This window comes from Callithrix jacchus, chromosome 22 (genome assembly GCF_049354715.1).
Source record: "Callithrix jacchus isolate 240 chromosome 22, calJac240_pri, whole genome shotgun sequence".
Lineage (NCBI taxonomy): Eukaryota > Metazoa > Chordata > Mammalia > Primates > Cebidae > Callithrix > Callithrix jacchus.
The window spans coordinates 12,795,249-12,813,953 of NC_133523.1; the positions used below are offsets into that span (position 1 = coordinate 12,795,249).

Here is an 18,705-nt window from a genome sequence, read left to right on the forward strand (position 1 = left end):
ATACAAAAAATTAGCTGGGCACGGTGGCGCATGTCTGTAATCCCAGCTACTCAGGAGGCTGAGGCAGGAGAATTGCCTGAACCCAGGAGGTGGAGGTAGCGGTGAGCCGAGATCACGCCATTGCACTCCAGCCTGGGTAACAAGAGCGAAACTCCATCTCAAAAAAAAAAAAAGAATTAATGAGACTTACAGGCAGACAGTGCCCAAGAATGAATCCCAGCTGGCAGTACAAGTCACAGCATAGTCCCAGCACCAGCCACGGGGTCTTCATTGTTGGGAGGGAAACTAGAAGCCCTTTCTCCACCTCCTACCCATTTCTCCAATGCCCCGAAGTGGCTGGATCAAGCACGGAGACCATGTCTTCCATTAAAAATATTCAGCTGGGCACAACAGCTCACACCTATAGTCCCAGCTACTCCGGAGGCTGAGGCAGGAGAATGGCTTGAACCTGGGAGGCGGAGGTTGCAGTGAGCCAAGATCAAGCCACTGAACTCTAGCCTGGGCAACAGATCACAACTCTTCCTTAAAATAAATAAATAAATAAATAAATCGTTATAAGGCTTTGTGGCAGGAAATGCAAGGTGGAGGCTGGAATGTTCTATATTTTTCTCTGGTGTAGGTTGTACAGTATATAGTTGGTCCTCCTTGTATCCACAGGTTACACATTGGAGGATTCAGCCACCTGCAAATCAAACACTGAAATAGGTGTGCTCTGGTGAATAGGCACATAGGCTGGGCGTGGCGGCTCAAGCCTGGAATCCCAGCACTTTGGGAGGCTGAGGTGGGCGGGTCACCTGGGGTCAGGAGTTCGAGATTAGCCTGACCGACATGGTGAAATCCCGTCTCTACTGAAAATACAGAACTTAGTTGGGCACAGTGGTGGGTGCCTGTAATCCCAGCTACTCGGGAGGCTGAGGCAGGAAAATCACTTGAACTCGGGAGGCAGAGGTTGCAGTGAGCCGAGATCGCGCCACTGCTCTCCAGGCTGGGCCATCTCGTCCAGCCCAGAAACCACGCTCTTAAGAGCAGGGGGTTATGAGATCAGGACTAAGATGATATGTTATGAATGAGGAAATGGAGGCGCTGAAAGGTGGCCTGAGGCAGCAGATCCCAACTTTTTTTTTTTTTGGAAACGGAGTTTTGCTCTTGTGACGCAGGCTGGAGTGCAATGGCACGATGTTGGCTCACAGCAACCTCTTCCTCCTGGGTTCAAGTGATTCTCCTACCTCAGCCTATGGAGCAGCTGGGATCACAGGCATGTGCCACCATGCCTGGCTACTTTTCTATTTTTAGTAGAGACCAGGTTTCTCCATGTTTGTCAGGCTGGTCTCAAACTTCCGACCGCCTCAGCCTCCCAAAGAACTGGGATTACAGGCTTGAGTCATCACGCCCGGCCAACTGATCTTCGACAAAGCAAACAAAAACATAAAGTGAGGAAAGGACACCCTTTTCAACAGGTGGTGCTGGGATAATTGGTAGCCACATGTTGAAGAATGAAACTGGATCCTCATCCCTTACCTTATGCAAAAACCAACTCAAGCTGGGTTAAGGACTTCAATCTTAGACCAGAAACTATAAAAATTCTGGAAGATAACATTGGAAAAACCCGTCTAAGCATTGGTTTAGGCAGGATTTCCTGACGGAAATCCCAAAAGCAAATGCAATAAAAGCAAAAATAGTGCGCGCTTCGGCAGCACATATACTAAAATTGGAACGATACAGAGATCAGCATGGCCCCTGCACAAGGATGACACACAAACTCGTGAAGTGTTCCATAAATTAAAAAAAATTAAAAATTAAAAAAAATAGAAACAAAAATAAATTGCTGAGGCTTAATTAAACTGAAGAGCTTTTGCAGCCAGGCACAGCGGCTCGCGGCTGTAATCCCAGCACTTTGAGAGGCTGAGACAGGTGGATCACCTGAGGTCAAGACTTCAAGACCAGCCTGGCCAATCCATGGTGAAACTCAGTCTCTACTAAAAATACAAAATTAGCCAGGCGTGGTGGCACATGCCTGTAATCCCAGCTACTTGGGAGGCTGAAGCGGGAGAATCACTTGAATCTGGGAGGCGGAGGTTGCAGTGAGCCAAGATCATGCCATTGCACTGCAGCCTGGGCAACAAGAGCAAAACTCCATCTCAAAAAAAAAAAAAAAAAGAGCTTTTTTGTGGTGGAACTAACAGCAGAGTACACAGACAACCCACAGAGTGGGAAAAACATCTTCACAATCTGTACATCTGGCAAGGGACTAATATCCAGAATCTACAATGAACTTGAACAAATCAACGATAAGAAAACAAACAATCCCATCAAAAAGTGGGCTAAGGACATGAATAGACAAGTCTGAAAAGAAGATAGACGAGGCCAGCAAACACGAAAAATGCTCCACATCGCTAATGATCAGGGAAACGCAAATCAAAACCACCATGCGATACCACCTTACTCCTGCAAGAACGGCCATCATCAAAAAAACGGTGGATGCCCGTGACTACTAGTGGACACAGTGAACGGGGAACACTTCCCCGCAGCTGGTGGGAATGTAAACAAAACCGCCATGGAAGACGGTGTGCAGATTCCTCAAGGAACTCAAAGTCGAAGTCCCTACCATTTGATCAAGTAAACCCTCTGCTGGGGATCTACCCAGAGGAAGAGAGGTCATTCTGCAGAAAAGTTGTTTGCACATGCGTGTTTATAGCAGCAACATCTGCCATTGCAGAAACGTGGCACCAATCCACATGCCCACCAATCAACGAATGGATAAAGAAACTGTGGATAGGCACGATGGCTCACACCTGTAATCCCAGCACTTTGGGAGGCCGAGGCAGGTGGATCACGAGGTTGAGAGATCGAGACCATCCTGGTCAACATGGTGAAACCCCGTCTCTACTAAAAATACTGGGCGTGGTGGTGTGCGCCTGTAATCCCAGCTACTCGGGAGGCTCAGGCAGGAGAAGTGCTTGAACCTGAGAGCTGGAGGATGCAGTGAGTCAAGATCATGCCACTGAACTCCAGCCTGGCAGGGGAGCAAGACTCCATCTCAAAAAAAATTTATAAAAAAGGAAAAATAGAAAGAAAAAACTGGATATATATACAATAAGAATACTACTAAGCCATAAAAAGGAATGAATGAATGGCATTCACAGCAATGTGGATGGAACTGGAGACCATTATTCTAAGTGAAATGAGTCAGGAATGGAAAATCAAACATCGTATGTTCTCACTCATAAGTGGGAGCTGCGCTATGAGGATGCAAAGGCAGAAGAATGATAGGATAAGAGGCCGGGTGCAGTGGCTCACACCTGTAATCCCAGCACTTTGGGAGGCTGACGTGGGCGAATCACAAGGTCATGAGTTCGAGACCAGCCTGGCCAATATGGTGAAAGCCTGTCTCAAAAATAATAATAATAAAAGAAAAAGAGCAGGGCCCGGTGGCTCATGCCTGTAATCCCAGCACTTTGGGAGGCCAAGGTGGGTGGATCACGAGGTCAAGAGATCGAGACCATCCTGGTCAACATGGTGAAACCATGAAACCCCATCTCTCCTAAAAATGCAAAAAATTAGCTGGGCATGGTGGCGCGTGCCTGTAATCCCAGCTACTCAGGAGGCTGAGGCAGGAGAATTGCCTGAACCCAGGAGGCGGAGGTTGCGGTGAGCTGAGATTGCGCCATTGCACTCTGGCCTGGGTAACAAGAGCGAAACTCCGTCTCAAAAAAAAAAAAAAACAAAGAAAAGAAAAAAAGAATGATACAATAGACTGTGGGGACTCAGGGGGAAAAGGTGGAAAGGGGATGAGGGATAAAAGACTGCAAATAAGGCCAGGCACAGTGGCTCATGCCTGTAATCCCAGAATTTTGGGAGGCCGAGGCAGACAGATCATCTGAGGTCAGGAGTTCAAGACCAGGCAGATTAACATGGAGAAACCCCGTCTCTACTAAAAATACAAAATTAGCTGGGCATGGTGGTGTGGGCCTGTAATCCCAGCTACTTCGGAGGCTGAGGCAGGAGAATCACTTGAACCCGGGAGGCGGAGGTTGCACTGAGCCAGGATGGCAACACTGCACTCCAGCCTGGGCAATAGAGCAAAACTCTGTCTCAAAAAATAAGACTTCAAATAGGCTGCAGTGTACACTGCTTGGGTGATGGTGCACCAAAGTCTCACAAATCACCACTATAAACTTGCTCATATAACCAAACTCCACCTGTTCCCATAACCTATGGAAATAAAAAACATTTCAAGAAAAACTCAAATAGGCCATGATTGGTGGCTCATGCTTGTAATCCCAGCATTTAGGGAGACCAAGGTAGGAGGATCACTTGAACCCAGGAGTTCAAGACCAGCCTGGGCAACACAGTTAAACTCCATCTTTACAAAAAAAAAAGTAATGGAAAAAAGTTCAAATAAATAATTACAGACCTGTGTGCTGGCTCATGCCTGTAATCCTAGCACTTTGAAAGAACAAGGTGGGCAGATCACCTCAGGTTGGGAGTTTGAGACCAGCTGGCCAACATGCTGAAACCCTGTCTCTACCTAAAATACAAAAATTAGCTCAACGTTGTGGCACACCACTGTAATCCCAACACTTTGTGAGGCTGAGGTGAGTGGATCACTGGAGATCAGGGATTTGAGGGCAGCCTGGACAACATGATGAAACCCTGTCTCTTCTAAAAATACAAAAATTAGCCAAGTGTAATGGTGGGCACCTGTAATCCCAGCTACTTGGGAGGCTGAGGCAGGAGAATGGCTTGAACTCAGGAGGCGGAGGCTGCAGTGAGCTGAGATCACCACACTGCACTCCAGCCTGGGCATCTGGACAACAGAGTGAGACTCGGTTGCAGTGGCTCACTCCTGTAATCCCAGCCCTTTGGGAGGCCAAGGCTGGTGGATCACATCAGGTCAGGAGTTCGAGACCAGCCTGACCAACATGGTGAAACCCTGTCTCTACTAAAAACACAAAAATTAGCTGAGTGTGGTCATGGGTGCCTGTAATCCCAGCTACTTGGAAGGCTGAGGCAGGAGAATCTGTTGAACATGGGAGGTGGAGGCTGCAGTGATCTGAGATCGCACCACTGCACCCCAGCCTGGATGACAAAAGCAAAATTCTGTCCAAAAAAAAAAAAAGCGAAGTAAAAGGAAAGAATTAGAAAATCACCATGTTGCAAAAGCCAGAAAACACACTGATGTAGACGGCGATCATCTACAGGTACCATAAAACATAGGTGAGGCCAGGCGTGGTGGCTCATGCCTGTAATCCCAGCACTTTGGGAGCCCAAGGTGGGTAGATCACCTAAGGTCAGGAGTTCCAGACCAGCCTGGCTAAGATGGTGAAACACCGTTTCTACTAAAAATATAAAAATTAGCTGGGCGTGGTGGTGGGCGCCTGTAATCCCAGCTACTAGGGAGGCTGAGGCAGGAGAATTCCTTGCATCCAGGAGGCAGAGGTTGCAGTGAGCTGAGATTGCGCCACTGCACTCCAGCCTGGCACCTGGTGACAGAGCAAGACTCTGTCTCAAAAAAAAAAAGGGACGGTGACTGTTCTAGGACAGGTGGCACTGTTGATGTTTGGGGTGAAACCCTTCTTTGCGGTAGGGACTGTCCTGCGTTTCGTAGGGTGAAACCCTTCTTTGCGGTAGGGACTGTCCTGCGTTTCGTAGGGTGAAACCCTTCTTTGCGGTAGGGACTGTCCTGCGTTTCCTAGGTTGTTGGGCAGCAACCCTGGCTTCCGCCCACCAGATGTAGCATCCTCCACACGTGACCTCCAGCTATGAGCACCGAAAGTGCATCCAACATCATCAAATGTTCCTGCAAGTAAAAAATAAAAATTTAAGTTAAAAAAAAATCATGGCTGCACACAGTGGCTCACTCCTGTAATCCCAGCACTTTGGGAGACTGAGGCAGGTGAATCACGTGAGATCAGGAGTTCCAGACTGCCCTGGCCAACATGACCAAACCCTGTCTCTACTAAAAATGCAAAAATTAGCCAGGTGTGGTGGTGGGTGCCTGTAATTTCAGCCACCCAGGAGGCTGAGGCAGGAGAATTGCTTTAACCCAGGAGGCGGAAGTTGCAGTGAGCCAAGATTTCGCCATTGCACTCCAGCCTGGGCAACAGAATGAGACTCCATCTCAAAAAAAAAAAAAAAAAAAAAACTATAAAAGAAGAAGGGCCGGGAGCAGTGGCTCACGCCTGTAATCCCAGCACTTCAGGAGGCCGAGGTCAGGAGTTCCATGCCAGCCTGGCCAACATGACAAAACCCCGTCTCTAATAAAAATGTAAAAACTTAGCCAGGCATGGTGGTAAGTGCCTATAATCTCAGCTACTCGGGTGGCTGAGGCATGAGAATAGCTTGAACCCAGGAGGTGGAGGTTGCAGAGAGTCAAGATTGCATCACTGCACTCCAGCCTGGACAACAGAGCGAGACTCCATCTCCAAAAAAAAAAAATTAAAAATTAAAAAAGATGGTGGCTCCTGCCTGTAATCCCAGCACTTTGAGAGACTGAGGCAGGCGGATCACCTGAGGTCAGGAGACCAGCCTGGCCAACATGACGAAACCTTGTCTCCACTAAAAATGCAGATTACCCGGTGTGGTGGCACATGCCTGTAATCGCTTGAACCTGGGAGGTAGAGGTTGCAGTGAGTTGAGATCATGCCATTGCACTCCAACCTGGGCAACAAGAGTGAAACACTGTCTTTTATTCTTTTTTAAAAAAAATATTTTTAAAAGCCTACAGCACCCAGTATTCCAGGGCGGTCTCCCATCCAAGTACTAACCAGGCCCGACCCTGCTTAGCTTCCAAGATCAGACGAGATCGGGCACATTCAGGGTGGTATGGCCGTAGACAAGAGTGAAACACTGTCTAAAAAAAAAAGAAAAAAAGAAAGAAATCAATAATCCAAAAGTATAATAGGCGAGGGAGGTCACCAGAGAGTAAAGAGGAAAGTAATGAGTCTACTAATGATTCTTAAACACATGGGACTTTGCTCTGCCTCCCTTGTGGTCAGGAAAATGCAAATTTTCTCTACTCTTGAGATACTATTTTTCACCTGTCATGTTGGCAGGAACTCAGAGTTCGATGACACAGTCTGTTGGTAAGGCTGTAGGACAACAGAACTCTCACCCATTGCTAGAGAGAGTGTGAATTGCTCTCACACCTGAGGGGGAGTATTTGGCAATACGTGTGAAAATTACAAATGCGGCCAGGCGCGGTGGCCCACGCCTGTAATCCCAGCACTTTGGGAGGCCGAGGCGGGTGGATCACGAGGTCAAGAGATCGAGACCATCCTGGTCAACATGGTGAAACCCCGTCTCTACGAAAGATACAAAAAATTAGCTGGGCATGGTGGCGCGTGCCTGTAATCCCAGCTACTCAGGAGGCTGAGGCAGGAGAATTGCCTGAACCCAGGAGGCGGAGGTTGCGGTGAGCCGAGATCGCGCCATTGCACTCCAGCCTGGGTAACAAGAGCGAGACTCCGTCTCAAAAAAAAAAAAAGAAAAAAAAATTACAAATGCACCCAGTCTTTGAGCCAGAAATCCTGCGTTGGGGAATTTATCCACAGACACACTTGCACATGTGTAAAATGATGTTGTAGGAGGCTCCGTATGCTGATGTCAGCCTAAGAACAAACAGATGGAAAAGATGTCCATCTCTGAGGGTGAAATTAACTACGATAGAGCATTCCACCACAGCATGCTATGCAGCTGTGAAAAGTAAAACGTAACAAGGATGCAGCCGGGTGCGGCGGCTCACACCTGTAATCCCAGAACTTTGGGAGGCCAACGTGAGTGGGTCACCCGAGGTCGGGAGTTTGAGACCAGTCTGGCCAACATGGAGAAACCCCATCTCTACTAAAAATACAAAATTCGCCGGGCGTGGTGGGACCTGCCTGTAATCCCAGCTACTTGGGAGGCTGAGGCAGGAGAATCACCTGAACCTGGGAGGCGGAGGTTGCGTTGAGCCGAGATCACACCATTGCACTCCAGCCTGGGCAACAGGAGTGGAACTCCTTCTCAAAAAAAGAGGGTTTCTTTTTGTTTTTTTTTTTTTTTTAGAAACAAGGTCTTAGTATGTGGCCCAGGCAGGTCTCAGTTGTTTTTTTGTTTTTTGTTTTTAGACGGGGCCTTACTCTGTCGCCCAGGCTGAAGTGCAGTAGTGCTATCCCAGCTCATTGCATCCTTGACCTCCTTGGGCTCAAGTGATCCTCCTGCCTCAGCCTCCCAGAGTAGCTGAAACCACAGGTACATACCACCACGCCCAGCTAGGTTTTGTATTTTTTGCAGAGACAGGGTCTCACCACATTGCCCAGGTTGGTCTTAAAACTCCTGAGCTCAAGCAATCTGCCTGAATTAGCCTCTCAAAGTCCTAGGATTATAGGCATGAGCCATTGGGCTTTTTTTTGTTTTTTTTTTTTTTGAGAAGGAGTTTTGCTTTTGTTGCCCAGGCTGGAGTGCAATGGTGCGATCTCGGCTCACCGCAACCTCTGCCTCCCAGGTTCAGGTGATTCTGCTGCCTCAGCCTCCTCAGTGGCTGGGATTCCAGGCACGCACCACCATGCCTGGCTAATTTTATGTTTTTAGTAGACATGGGGTTTCTCCATGTTGGCCAGGCTGGTCTTAAACTCCCGACCTCAGGTAATCCTCCTGCCTCAGCCTTCCAAAATGCTAGGAGTACAAGCGTGAGCCACCTTGCCTGGCAAAAAAATGTTTTTAACACACTGGCCAAGCACAATGGCTCACGCCTGTAATCCCAGCACTTTGAGAGGCTAATGCAGGCAAAGTACTGGGATTATAGGCATGAGCCACCATGCCTGGCCTCCAGACAGGTCTTGAATTCTGGGCTCAAGCAACCCTCCTGCCTCAGTCTCCAAAATGCTGGGATTACAGGCATGAGCCACCAAGTTCAGCTTCAAAGACTTTTTCCTAGTGAGATCACATTCATAGCTCTCGGGGTTTAGTACGTGGACACAGATTTCTGCAGATCACCATTTTACACACGCCACTGACTTGAGTGCTAAGGAGAATGCTTAGGACTTTATAGAATTTCAGCAGAGTCCCTAAGAGCCTCGCGAAGCAGGTATACGTACCATCTCCATCTTCACAACTAACTCAGCGAGGCATAGGGTCTTGCCCAAGGACACACAGGAACAGAGATTTGAACCCAGCTATGTCAGGCCCAAAACTCTGATTCTATGTGAGACACAAAAGAGGCTCTGTGAGACACAAAAGAGGCTCTGGGCTGGGTGCAGTGGCTCACACCTGTAATGCCAACACTTTGGGAGGCTGAGGTGGGTGGATCACCTGAGGTCAAGAGTTCAAGGCCAGCCCAGCCAACATGGTGAAACCCCATCTCTACTAAAAATACAAAAATGAACCAGGCATGGTAGTGCATGCCTGTAATCCTAGCTGCTCGTGAGGCTAGGGCACATGAATAGCTTGAATCCTGGAGACGGAGGCTGCGGTGAGCCAAGATTGGGCCACTGCACTCCAGCCTGAGCGACAGTGAGATCTTGTGTCAAAATGAAAAAAAAAAAGAGGCTTCTGGTTTGGGGCCTGTCAGCTGAGTCAGGCAGGCAGCAAATGTTTCCTCAATGTCTGTTTTTCCCCAGCCCCCGGGCCAGGCGCTGGGAATGCAGGAGAAAAGGGCAGGAGGGTATCTCCCTGCAGGAGGTTGGAGGGGAAGAGAGTATTACTCATCAGCCCGTTAGATGCCGTACAATCAGAGGTAATCTCTGCCTCCAGAACATTGCAGTTGACCCGTGACACCCACAGCAGCCCACTGGGGCCAGGAGTTTGTGACACAGGAAAGGACAAAGAGATAAAATTCTAATCCAAACGGAACGTACCCAGTAGAAATAACATTTAAACAGGACTTTCTTCATGGCGATTGCAAAAATTTGACTCAGTCATTAAATCTTTCCCATTTGCAAGTGAGGAAACCAAGGCACAGAGGGGTTAAGTGACTTGGTCAAGGTCACACAGCAGGAAAGAGGAAGGGTCAGAATTTGAAGCCAAGCCGGCCCCTCTTACCAGAGTCCTTGTTTTTGCCATGTTTTAAGTCAAGGTGAAATTGACATAATGTAGCCAGGCCTGGTGGCTCATGCTTGTATTCTCTGGGAGGCCAAAGTGGGAGAATCACTTGAGATCAGGAGTTCGAGATCAGCCTGGGCAACATAGTCAGGCCTCATCTTTAAAAAAAGAAAAGGCGGATCAAAGCGGCTCACACCTGTAATCCCAGCACTTTGGGAGGCCAAGGCAGGCAGATCACTTGAGGTCAGCAGTTCGAGACCAGCCTGGTCAACAGGGTGAAACCCTGTCTCTACTAAAAATATAAAAATTAGCCAGGTATGGTGGTGGGTGCCTATAATCCCAACTACTTGGGAGGCTGAAGCAGGAGAATTGTTTGAACCTAGGAAGCAGAAGTTGCAGTGAGCTGAGAGATAGCACCACAGCACTCTGGCCTGGGTGACGGAGTGAGATTCCATCTTAAAAAGAAAAAAGTTGAGGCACGCTGGCTTGCGCCTGTAATCCCAGCACTTTGGGAGGCTGAGGTGGGCAGATCACTTGAGGTCCAAAGTTTGAGACCAGCCTGGACAACATGAAGAAACCCCGTCTCTACTAAAAATACAAAAATTAGCCAGGTGTGATGGCGGGCACCTGTAGTCCCAGCTACTCCGGAGGCTGAGGCAGGAGAATCACTTGAATACAGGAGGCAGACGTTGCAGTCAACCAATATTGCCCCACTGCACTCCAGCCTGGGTGACAGAGAGAGACTCTGTCTCCAAAAAATAATAAAATAAACCATTGAAATACTATATATACACACATGTTCAGAGCATCATTATTCACAATAGCCAAAAGGTGCAAACAACCCACATGTCCACCCACAGATGAAAAAACACGTGTTTCAGCCATATGATGGAACATTATTGAGACATAAAGATAAAGGAGGCCAGGTGCCATGCTCACGCCTGTAATCCCAGCACTTTGGGAGGCCGGGATAGGTGGATCCCTTGAGGCCAGGAGTTCAAGACCAACATGGTGAAACCCTGTCCCTACTAAAAATACAAAAATTATCCGGGCATGGTGGTGGGTGCCTGTAATCCCAGCTACTTAGGAGGCTGAGGCAGGAGAATTGCTTGAACCCAGGAGGCGGAGGTTGTAATGGGCCTGGTGGCTCACACCGATAATCCCAGCACTTTGGAAGGTTGAGGTGGGTGAATCACGAGGTCAGGAATTCAAGACCTATCTGGCCAAGATGGTGAAACCACATATATACTAAAAATACAAAAATTAGCCATGCGTGGTGGCAGGCGCCTATAATCTCAGCTTCTTGGGAGGCTGAGGCAGAGAATTGCTTGAACCCAGGAGGCAGAGGTTGCAGTGAGCCGAGATCGCGCCACTACACTCCAGCCTGGGTGACAGAGAAAGACTCCGTCTAAAAAAAAAAAAAAAAAAAAAAAAAAAGGTCAGAAGCACTGCTCCATGCCATGATGTGGAAGAGCCTCAAAAATATAATGCTGAGTGAGAGGAGCCAGACATGTACATGACTCTACTTACGTGAAATGTCCAGAAAAGGCAAATCCAGAGACAGAAAGTACATTACTGGTAGCCAGGGGCTGGGGAGAGGAGGAATGAGGTGCGGCTGCTTTCTGCGTATGGGTCCCCTCAGGAGTGATAACAACGTTTTGGCACTGGATACAGATGGTGGTTGCACAGCACTGTGACTGTACTAACCGCTATTGAATTGTGCAATTTAACGTGGTTCATTCTATGTAGTGTCTTTTTCTTTTTCTTTTTTTTTTTTTTTGAGATGGAGTCTCACTCACTCTGTCACCAGGCTGGAGTGCAGAGGCGCGATCTCTGCTCTCTGTAACCTCCGCCTCCTGGTTCAAGTGATACTCCCACCTCAGCCTCCCTAGTAACTGGGATTAGCCATCATGCCTGGCTAATTTTTTTTTTTTTTTTTTTTTTGAGATGGAGTTTTGCTCTTGTTACCCAGGCTGGAGTGCAATGGTGTGATCCCGGCTCACCGCAACCTCCGCCTCCTGGGTTCAAGCAATTCCTCTCCCTCAGCCTCCCGAGTAGCTGGGATTACAGGCACACGCCACTGTGCCCAGCTAATTTTTGTATTTTTTAGTAGAGACGGGGTTTCACCATGTTGACCAGGATGGTCTTGATCTCTTGATCTCGTGATCCACCCACCTCAGCCTCCCAAAGTGCTGGGATTATAGGCATGAGCCACCACGCCTGGCTCAAATTTTTGTACTGTTAGCAGAGACGGGGTTTCACCACATTGGCCAGTCTGGTCTTGAACTTCTGACCTCAATCGATCTGCCCGCCTTCGCAGTCCAAAGTGCTGAGATGACTGGCGTGAGCCACTGTGCCTGGTCACTCCCACTACATTTACATTATGGTGAGTTGTGTGGTTATCTCAGTATACAATTACAGTATAATGATAATAGAAACTAAATGTACGATAAATGTGATATGCTTGAATCATCCCAAAACCATGCCCCGTCCCCACTCCATCCATGGAAAAATTGTCTTCCACGAAACTGGTTTCTGGTGTCAAAAACATTGGGATCGGCTGGGCACCGTGGCTCACGCTCATAATCCCAGTTCTTTGGGAGACCGAGGCTGAGGCGGGGTGGATCACCTGAGGTCAGGAGTTTGAGACCAGCCTGACCAACATGGAGAAACCCCGTCTCTACTAAAATACAGAATTAGCCTGGCATGGTGGCACATGCCTGTAATCTCAGCTACTTGGGAGGCTGAGGCAGGAGAATCACTTGAACCTGGGAGGCAGAGGTTGCCGTGAGCCAAGATTGTGCCATTGCACACCAGCCTGGGAAACAAGAGCGAAACTCCGTCCCCCTGCCCCCCCAAAAAAAGTTGGGATCTCCTGCCTCAGGTCCCCTTTCAGCGCCTCCATTTCCTCATTCTTAATATGGGAATCATCTTAGTCCTGATTTCATAACCCCGTGCTCTTAAAAGTGTGGTTTCTGGGCTGGACGAGGTGTCCCAGGCTGGAGTGCAGTGGCACGATCTCAGCTCACTGTAACCTCTGCCTCCCGGGTTCAAGTGATTCTCCTGCCTCAGCCTCCCGAGTAGCTGGGATTACAGACACGAGCGACCGCACCCGGCCAGAAATGCAGATTCTTAGATATGTTCCAAACCTGTTGAGTCCAGCACGCTTCAAGTAGGACACAAAGATCTGTGTTTTTTTGGTTGTTTTTGACACAGAGTCTCAGTTTGTCACCCAGGCTGAAGTGCAGTGGCACCATCTCAGCTCACTGCAATCTCCATCTCCTAAATTGAAGCAATTCTTGTGCCTCAGCTTCCCGAAGAGCTGAGACTACAGACACAAACATGAGACACACACCTGGCTCATTTTTTGTATTTTTAGTAGAGATGGGGGCAGGTTCACCATGTTGGCCAGGCTGGTCTCGAACTCCTGACCTCAGATGATTTGCCTGCCTCGGCCTCCCAAAGCTGGGATTACAGGTGTGAGCCACTATGCCCGGCCTGATCGCCATTTTAACAAGCCCACCTGAAGGTTCTGAAGCTCACTCACATTTGAGAACCATTGCCTTGGGTTGTTGGGAGAATTAAAGACATTACACAGATATAAAATGCTTTGAACATCTGGGCATGGTGGCTCACATCTGTAATCCCAGCACTGTGGGAGGCCGAGGCAGGCAGATCACCCGAAGTCAAGAGTTTGAGACCAGCCTGGCCAATATGATGAAACCCCATCTCTACTAAAAATACAGAAATTAACCAGGTGTGTGGTAGGTTCCTATAATCCCAGCTACTTGGGAGTCTGAGGCAGGAGAATTGCTTGAACCTGGGAGGCAGAGGTTGCAGTGAGCTGAGATCATGCCATTGGGACTGTTATCTCGCCTGGGTGACGGAGCGAGACTCTGTTTCAAAAACAAATAGGCTGGGTGCGGTAGCTCATGCCTGGAATCCCCGTACTTGGGAGGCCGAAGCAGTCAGATCCAGAGGTCAGGAGTTCGAGACCAGCCTGGCCAGCATGGTGAAACCTCATGTCTACTAAAAATACAAAAAATTAGCTGGGTGTGGTGGCACACGCCTGTAATCCCAGCTACTGGGGAGGGTGAGACAGGAGAATCGTTTGAACCTGGGAGGTGGAGGTTGCAGTGAGCCGAGCCCGCGCCATTGTACTCCAGCCTGGGAGACAGAGCGAGACTCTGTCTCAAAAATAAATAAATAAATAAAATGCTCAGAGCAGTGTGCCTGGCCCCGCAGCACATCCATTCACTGTTATTGTTGTTATTATTCCCTTTGAAGAGGTCCAGGATTCTAACGTTGCGGGCGTCTGTTTGTGTTTTCCTACCCGGCCCATTGGGATTATGCGTTTCTGGTCTCTGCAGAATCAAAGCCTTCTAGCCTCTCTGTCGATGATGATGACAGTGAGCTGGGCCACGTCACCCTGTCCCTTGAGAAAGGTTATCACTTCGTTGGGGACATGAGAAAGGTCGGGTTGGGGGGGCTGTGCCTGTCTCCCCTCTGCTGGGAAAGATAAGGGAGGCACTCAGCTTTCATCAGGCAGTGTTGGGGGGAGCCACGATGTATAAATGGGGGGCCAGGAGGCAGTGGAGACACTGGCCCACTCTTGAATCCAAGGCGTCTCTGTCCATCCAGCATGGCCAGGTACAGGCTGCTGCTGCTCCTGGCGATGTGGGTGCTGACCGGGGAGTTGTGGCCGGGGACCGAGGCCCGGGCAGCACCTTATGGAGTGAAACTCTGCGGCCGAGAGTTCATCCGAGCAGTCATCTTCACCTGTGGGGGCTCCCGGTGGAGGCGATCGGACATCCTGGCCCGGAAAGCTATGGGTGAGGCTGGGGGAAAAGAGGATGTAGGCGGGGAACGGGTGCCCGGATGGGTCCCAGGAGCTAAGGACCGAGATGAGAGGAGGTTGCTGGAGGAGGAGGGTCCCCGCCCTGCCACATCCAGCTAGGGACACCTGCCCAGCCTTGAAACAACGGCTCAGGAGTTAGCAGAGCTGCAGAGCTGGGATGGGGGGTTGCAAGCCATGCATGAGGGCTGTAAGTCGGAGGACGGTCTACTCCTTTCTGAGCACCTGCTATTTGCCAACCAAGCCCTGTGCAAAGCAAAGCTGCTGCCTGTATGCTCCAGAGGTGAGAGTGGGGAGAGCGCCATTCACAAGGACAACGCTCAACCCTTTCCAGCAGGTCATGTGAAGCGTGTGGTACACACATAGCCGGATTTTGCCACCTAATGCGTGACCCTCCCCACAAGTTGGTTTTTCCTCCCATCTCCGAGGGTCTTTTTTTTTTTGAGATGTGATCTCACTCTATTGCCCAGGCTGGAATGCAGTGACCCAATCACTGCTCACTGTAGCCTCAACCTCTCAGGCTCAAGAGATCCTCCTGCCGTAGCCTCCAGAGTAGTGAAGACCACAGGCACCTGACACCACACCTGGATCATTTTTAGAATTTTTTTTTTTTTTTTTTTTTTGTAGAAACAGGGGTCTCAAGGTGGGGCGCAGTGACTCATACCTGTAATCCTAGCACTTTGAGAGGCCGAGGCGGGTGGATCACAAGGTGAAAAGATTGAGACTATCCTGGCCAACATGGTGAAACCTTGTCTCTACTAAACATACAAACATTAGCTGGGCATGGTGGCGGGCACCTGTAGTCCCAGCTACTCAAGAGGCTGAGGCAGGAGAATCCTTTGAACCCGGGAGGCAGAGGTTGCAGTGAGCCGAGATCATGCCACTGCACTCCAACCTGGTGACAGAGCAAGACTCTGTCTCAAAAAGAAAATAAAAGAAAAAGAAAAAAAAAGAAACAGGGGGGTCTCACTATGTGGCCTAGGCTGGTCTCGAACTCCTGGGCGCTAGTGATTGTTCCACCTTGGCCTCCCTAAGTGCTGAGATTAGAGTCTCTGAGTGTATCCTTGAATGGGAGACACAGTTCCTGAACCTTGCAGGATTGAGTGGATGACTACGTCAGAGCAGATTAGGGCAGAGTCTAAGCAGGGTAGAGGCACAGTCTGGGAGGTATCAGGAGAGCCGGGAGAAGAGGAGACCTAGCTTCATGAGGGGCAGGAGCCTGGCAAATCAATAGCTATTCATGACGGTGAGGAGGGTAGGAAAGAGCGTGGACCTAGCAGACACACCACTTGGATTTGGATAGTAGCTTTACAACATAATAGCTATGTGTTCCTGTGCAATTTTTTTTTTTTTTGAGACAGAGTCTCACTCTGTCATCCAGGCTGGAGTGCAGTGGTGCGATCTCAGCTCACTATAACCCCCATTTCCTGGGTTCACGCGATTCTCGTGCTTCAGCCTCCCAAGTAGCTTGGATTACAGGCTTGTGCCACCACACCTCGATAATTTTTGTATTTTTAGTAGAGATGGTGTTTTACCATGTTGGCCAGGCTGGTCTCGAACTCCTGACCTCAGGTGATCCATCCACCTCAGCCTCCCAAAGTGCTGTGATTACAGGCATGAGCCACTGTACCTGGTCATGCAAATTCTTTACTAAGTCCTGCCTTCATGGTCTCCTCTGGAAAATCGGAGTGATAATAACTGCACCCACCTCATCTGGTTTCATTGAGAGGAATAAAGAAATTAACGTGCCGAAGCACTTAAAATGTTGTTTGACACACAGTAAGTGCTCAATACATTGTAATTATCTTTTTTTTTTTTTAGACAGAGCCTTGCTCTGTTGCCCAGGCTGGAGTCCAGTGGCGTGATCACAGCTCACTGCAGCCTCACAGCCTCCACCTCTTGGGCTCAAGCAATTCTCCTGCCTCAGCCTCCTGAGTACCTGGGACTACAGGCTTGCACCACCATGTCCAACTTTTTATTATTTGTAGAGACAGGGTAGTGCTGTGTTGCCCCGGCTGTTCTTGAACTCTTGGCTCTAGTGATTCCCCTGCCTGGGGCCCTGAAGTGCTGGGATTACAAGTGTGAGCCACTGTGCCTGGCCTAAAGAATCATTTTTGAGTGCTTGTCATGCCTCATTGTTCTAAGTTTTAAAAAAAATCGATATTAACTCATTTACTCCTTATAAAGCTTGAGAAGTTTGGAGTAATTATTTTTTTCCACTTTGCAAAAAAGAAAACTGAGGCTCCAAGAAGTAAATTCACTTCCTAAGATTGTGGCTTGGAGAGGCTGGATTCATGCTCGGCCAGCCCAGCTCCCAAATGTACCAGGTCCTCAATTAACAAAGAGTAAGGGAGGCCGGGCGCAGTGGCTCACACCTGTAATCCCAGCACTTTGGGAGGCTGAGGCAGGTGGATAACTGGAGGTCAGGAGTTTGAGACCAGCCTGGCCAACATGGTGAACCCTGTCTCTACTAAAAATACAAAAATCAGCTGGGCCTGGTGGCAGATGCCTATAATTCCATCTACTCTGGAGGCTGAGGCAGGAGAATCACTTCAACCCCAGGAGGTGGAGGTTGCAGTGAGCCCAGATCACGCCACTGCACTCCAGCCTGAGTGACAGAATAAGACTCCGTCTCGAAAAACAATACTACATAAATAAATGACAGGAGAGGAAAGTCAAGCATAGTAAGGTTGAATAATCTGCCTATCCGGTCTGATTTTGATTCCACCAGGACTGGGTGGAATCAAAACTCGGAACTATGTCTGTGAACTATGTCTATGGTTCTGCCACAAGATCAGAGCTAGACCGGCCAGGAGCCAGGACTGTGGGTACAGCGGCAGCTGAGCCCTCAGCACTCACTCTATGCATCTTTTGCAGAAGACAGCTTCCTGGATGCAGACGCTGATGGAGACCATCTGGCAGGCACGCTGGATGAAGCTGTGGGGTCCAGCGAGTGGCTGATCCTGACCAAGTCCCCCCAGGCCTTTTCCAGGGGGCAACCCAGCTGGCAAGGAACCCCCGGGGCTCTTCGGGGCAGCCGAGATGTCCTGGCTGGCCTTTCCAGCAGCTGCTGCAAGTGGGGCTGTAGCAAAAGTGAAATCAGCAGCCTCTGCTAGTCCGAGGGCTGGGCAGCCATGGGCGCCAGGACCAATGCCCCAGTCCTGCCATCCACTAGACCGGTTTCTGGCTGGGAACCTGCCTTTCGAGCCTCACACATTCATTCGTTCATCTGCAAGTCACACAGGCCAGGCACTATGGGCTCAGGCACAGTCCCCCGACTCCACCTGCCTGTCCCCTGAGCAAGCTGTGCCCCTACCTGGCCAAGTGGGGAACCCCTGATCCTGACCCCTGACCTCTCCCCAGCCCAAACCATGTGTTTGCCTGGCTTACACACTGCACTGCTACAACTGGGTCCCGACCCTACCTAGACGGGTCACACGGAGACCCCTGTCCCGTGCCCAGTCCAAACTATGGCCGTTGTCCCCTGGCCAGCTCAGATTAAGCCTCTGTCTCAGTCTGGCCTTTGCACGTTTCTTTTCCTTGCCTTCCAGCCTCTTTCCCTCCAACTGCCCTGCCAGAGTTCCAAGACCATGGACCAGTAAAGGTGGCAGGTGGTCCCCCAGGAGAGCTCTGGACACATTAGAATCTTCCCAAACTCCAATAATAAAAATTTCAAGCCTTTGGCAGAGTGTGTGTGTATGTGTGTGTGTGGCGGGGGGTGGTGTTGGGCGTGGGAAAGATTTCAGGGGGCGCGCGGTACGTCGTACTCCCCCTCGGAGTCCCCCACCCCCAGACGCCTCAGGTCGCCTCTCCACTCCCCCTCAGCAGCC

The 18,705-nt window shown here is 49.6% G+C and overlaps 1 protein-coding gene and 2 non-coding genes across 3 annotated transcripts; 2 read left to right on the plus strand and 1 right to left on the minus strand.

The window, feature by feature from the left end:
* The first annotated feature begins 1,678 nt into the window (after positions 1-1,678).
* LOC118150334 (U6 spliceosomal RNA) lies at positions 1,679-1,782 on the plus strand. Its single transcript, XR_004738447.1, has one exon. It is a non-coding gene; the product is annotated as a U6 spliceosomal RNA (small nuclear RNA).
* Positions 1,783-6,718: 4,936 nt separating this feature from the next.
* On the minus strand, positions 6,719-6,837 carry LOC118150389 (5S ribosomal RNA). Its single transcript, XR_008478813.1, has one exon. It is a non-coding gene; the product is annotated as a 5S ribosomal RNA (ribosomal RNA).
* Positions 6,838-14,495: 7,658 nt separating this feature from the next.
* RLN3 (relaxin 3) lies at positions 14,496-18,134 on the plus strand. The gene is made up of 2 exons (XM_002761823.7): positions 14,496-14,852; positions 17,753-18,134. The coding sequence occupies exons 1-2, from the start codon at positions 14,663-14,665 to the stop codon at positions 17,989-17,991; spliced, it is 429 nt and encodes a 142-aa protein (XP_002761869.3). The 5' UTR covers positions 14,496-14,662; the 3' UTR covers positions 17,992-18,134.
* The last annotated feature ends 571 nt before the right edge of the window (positions 18,135-18,705 follow it).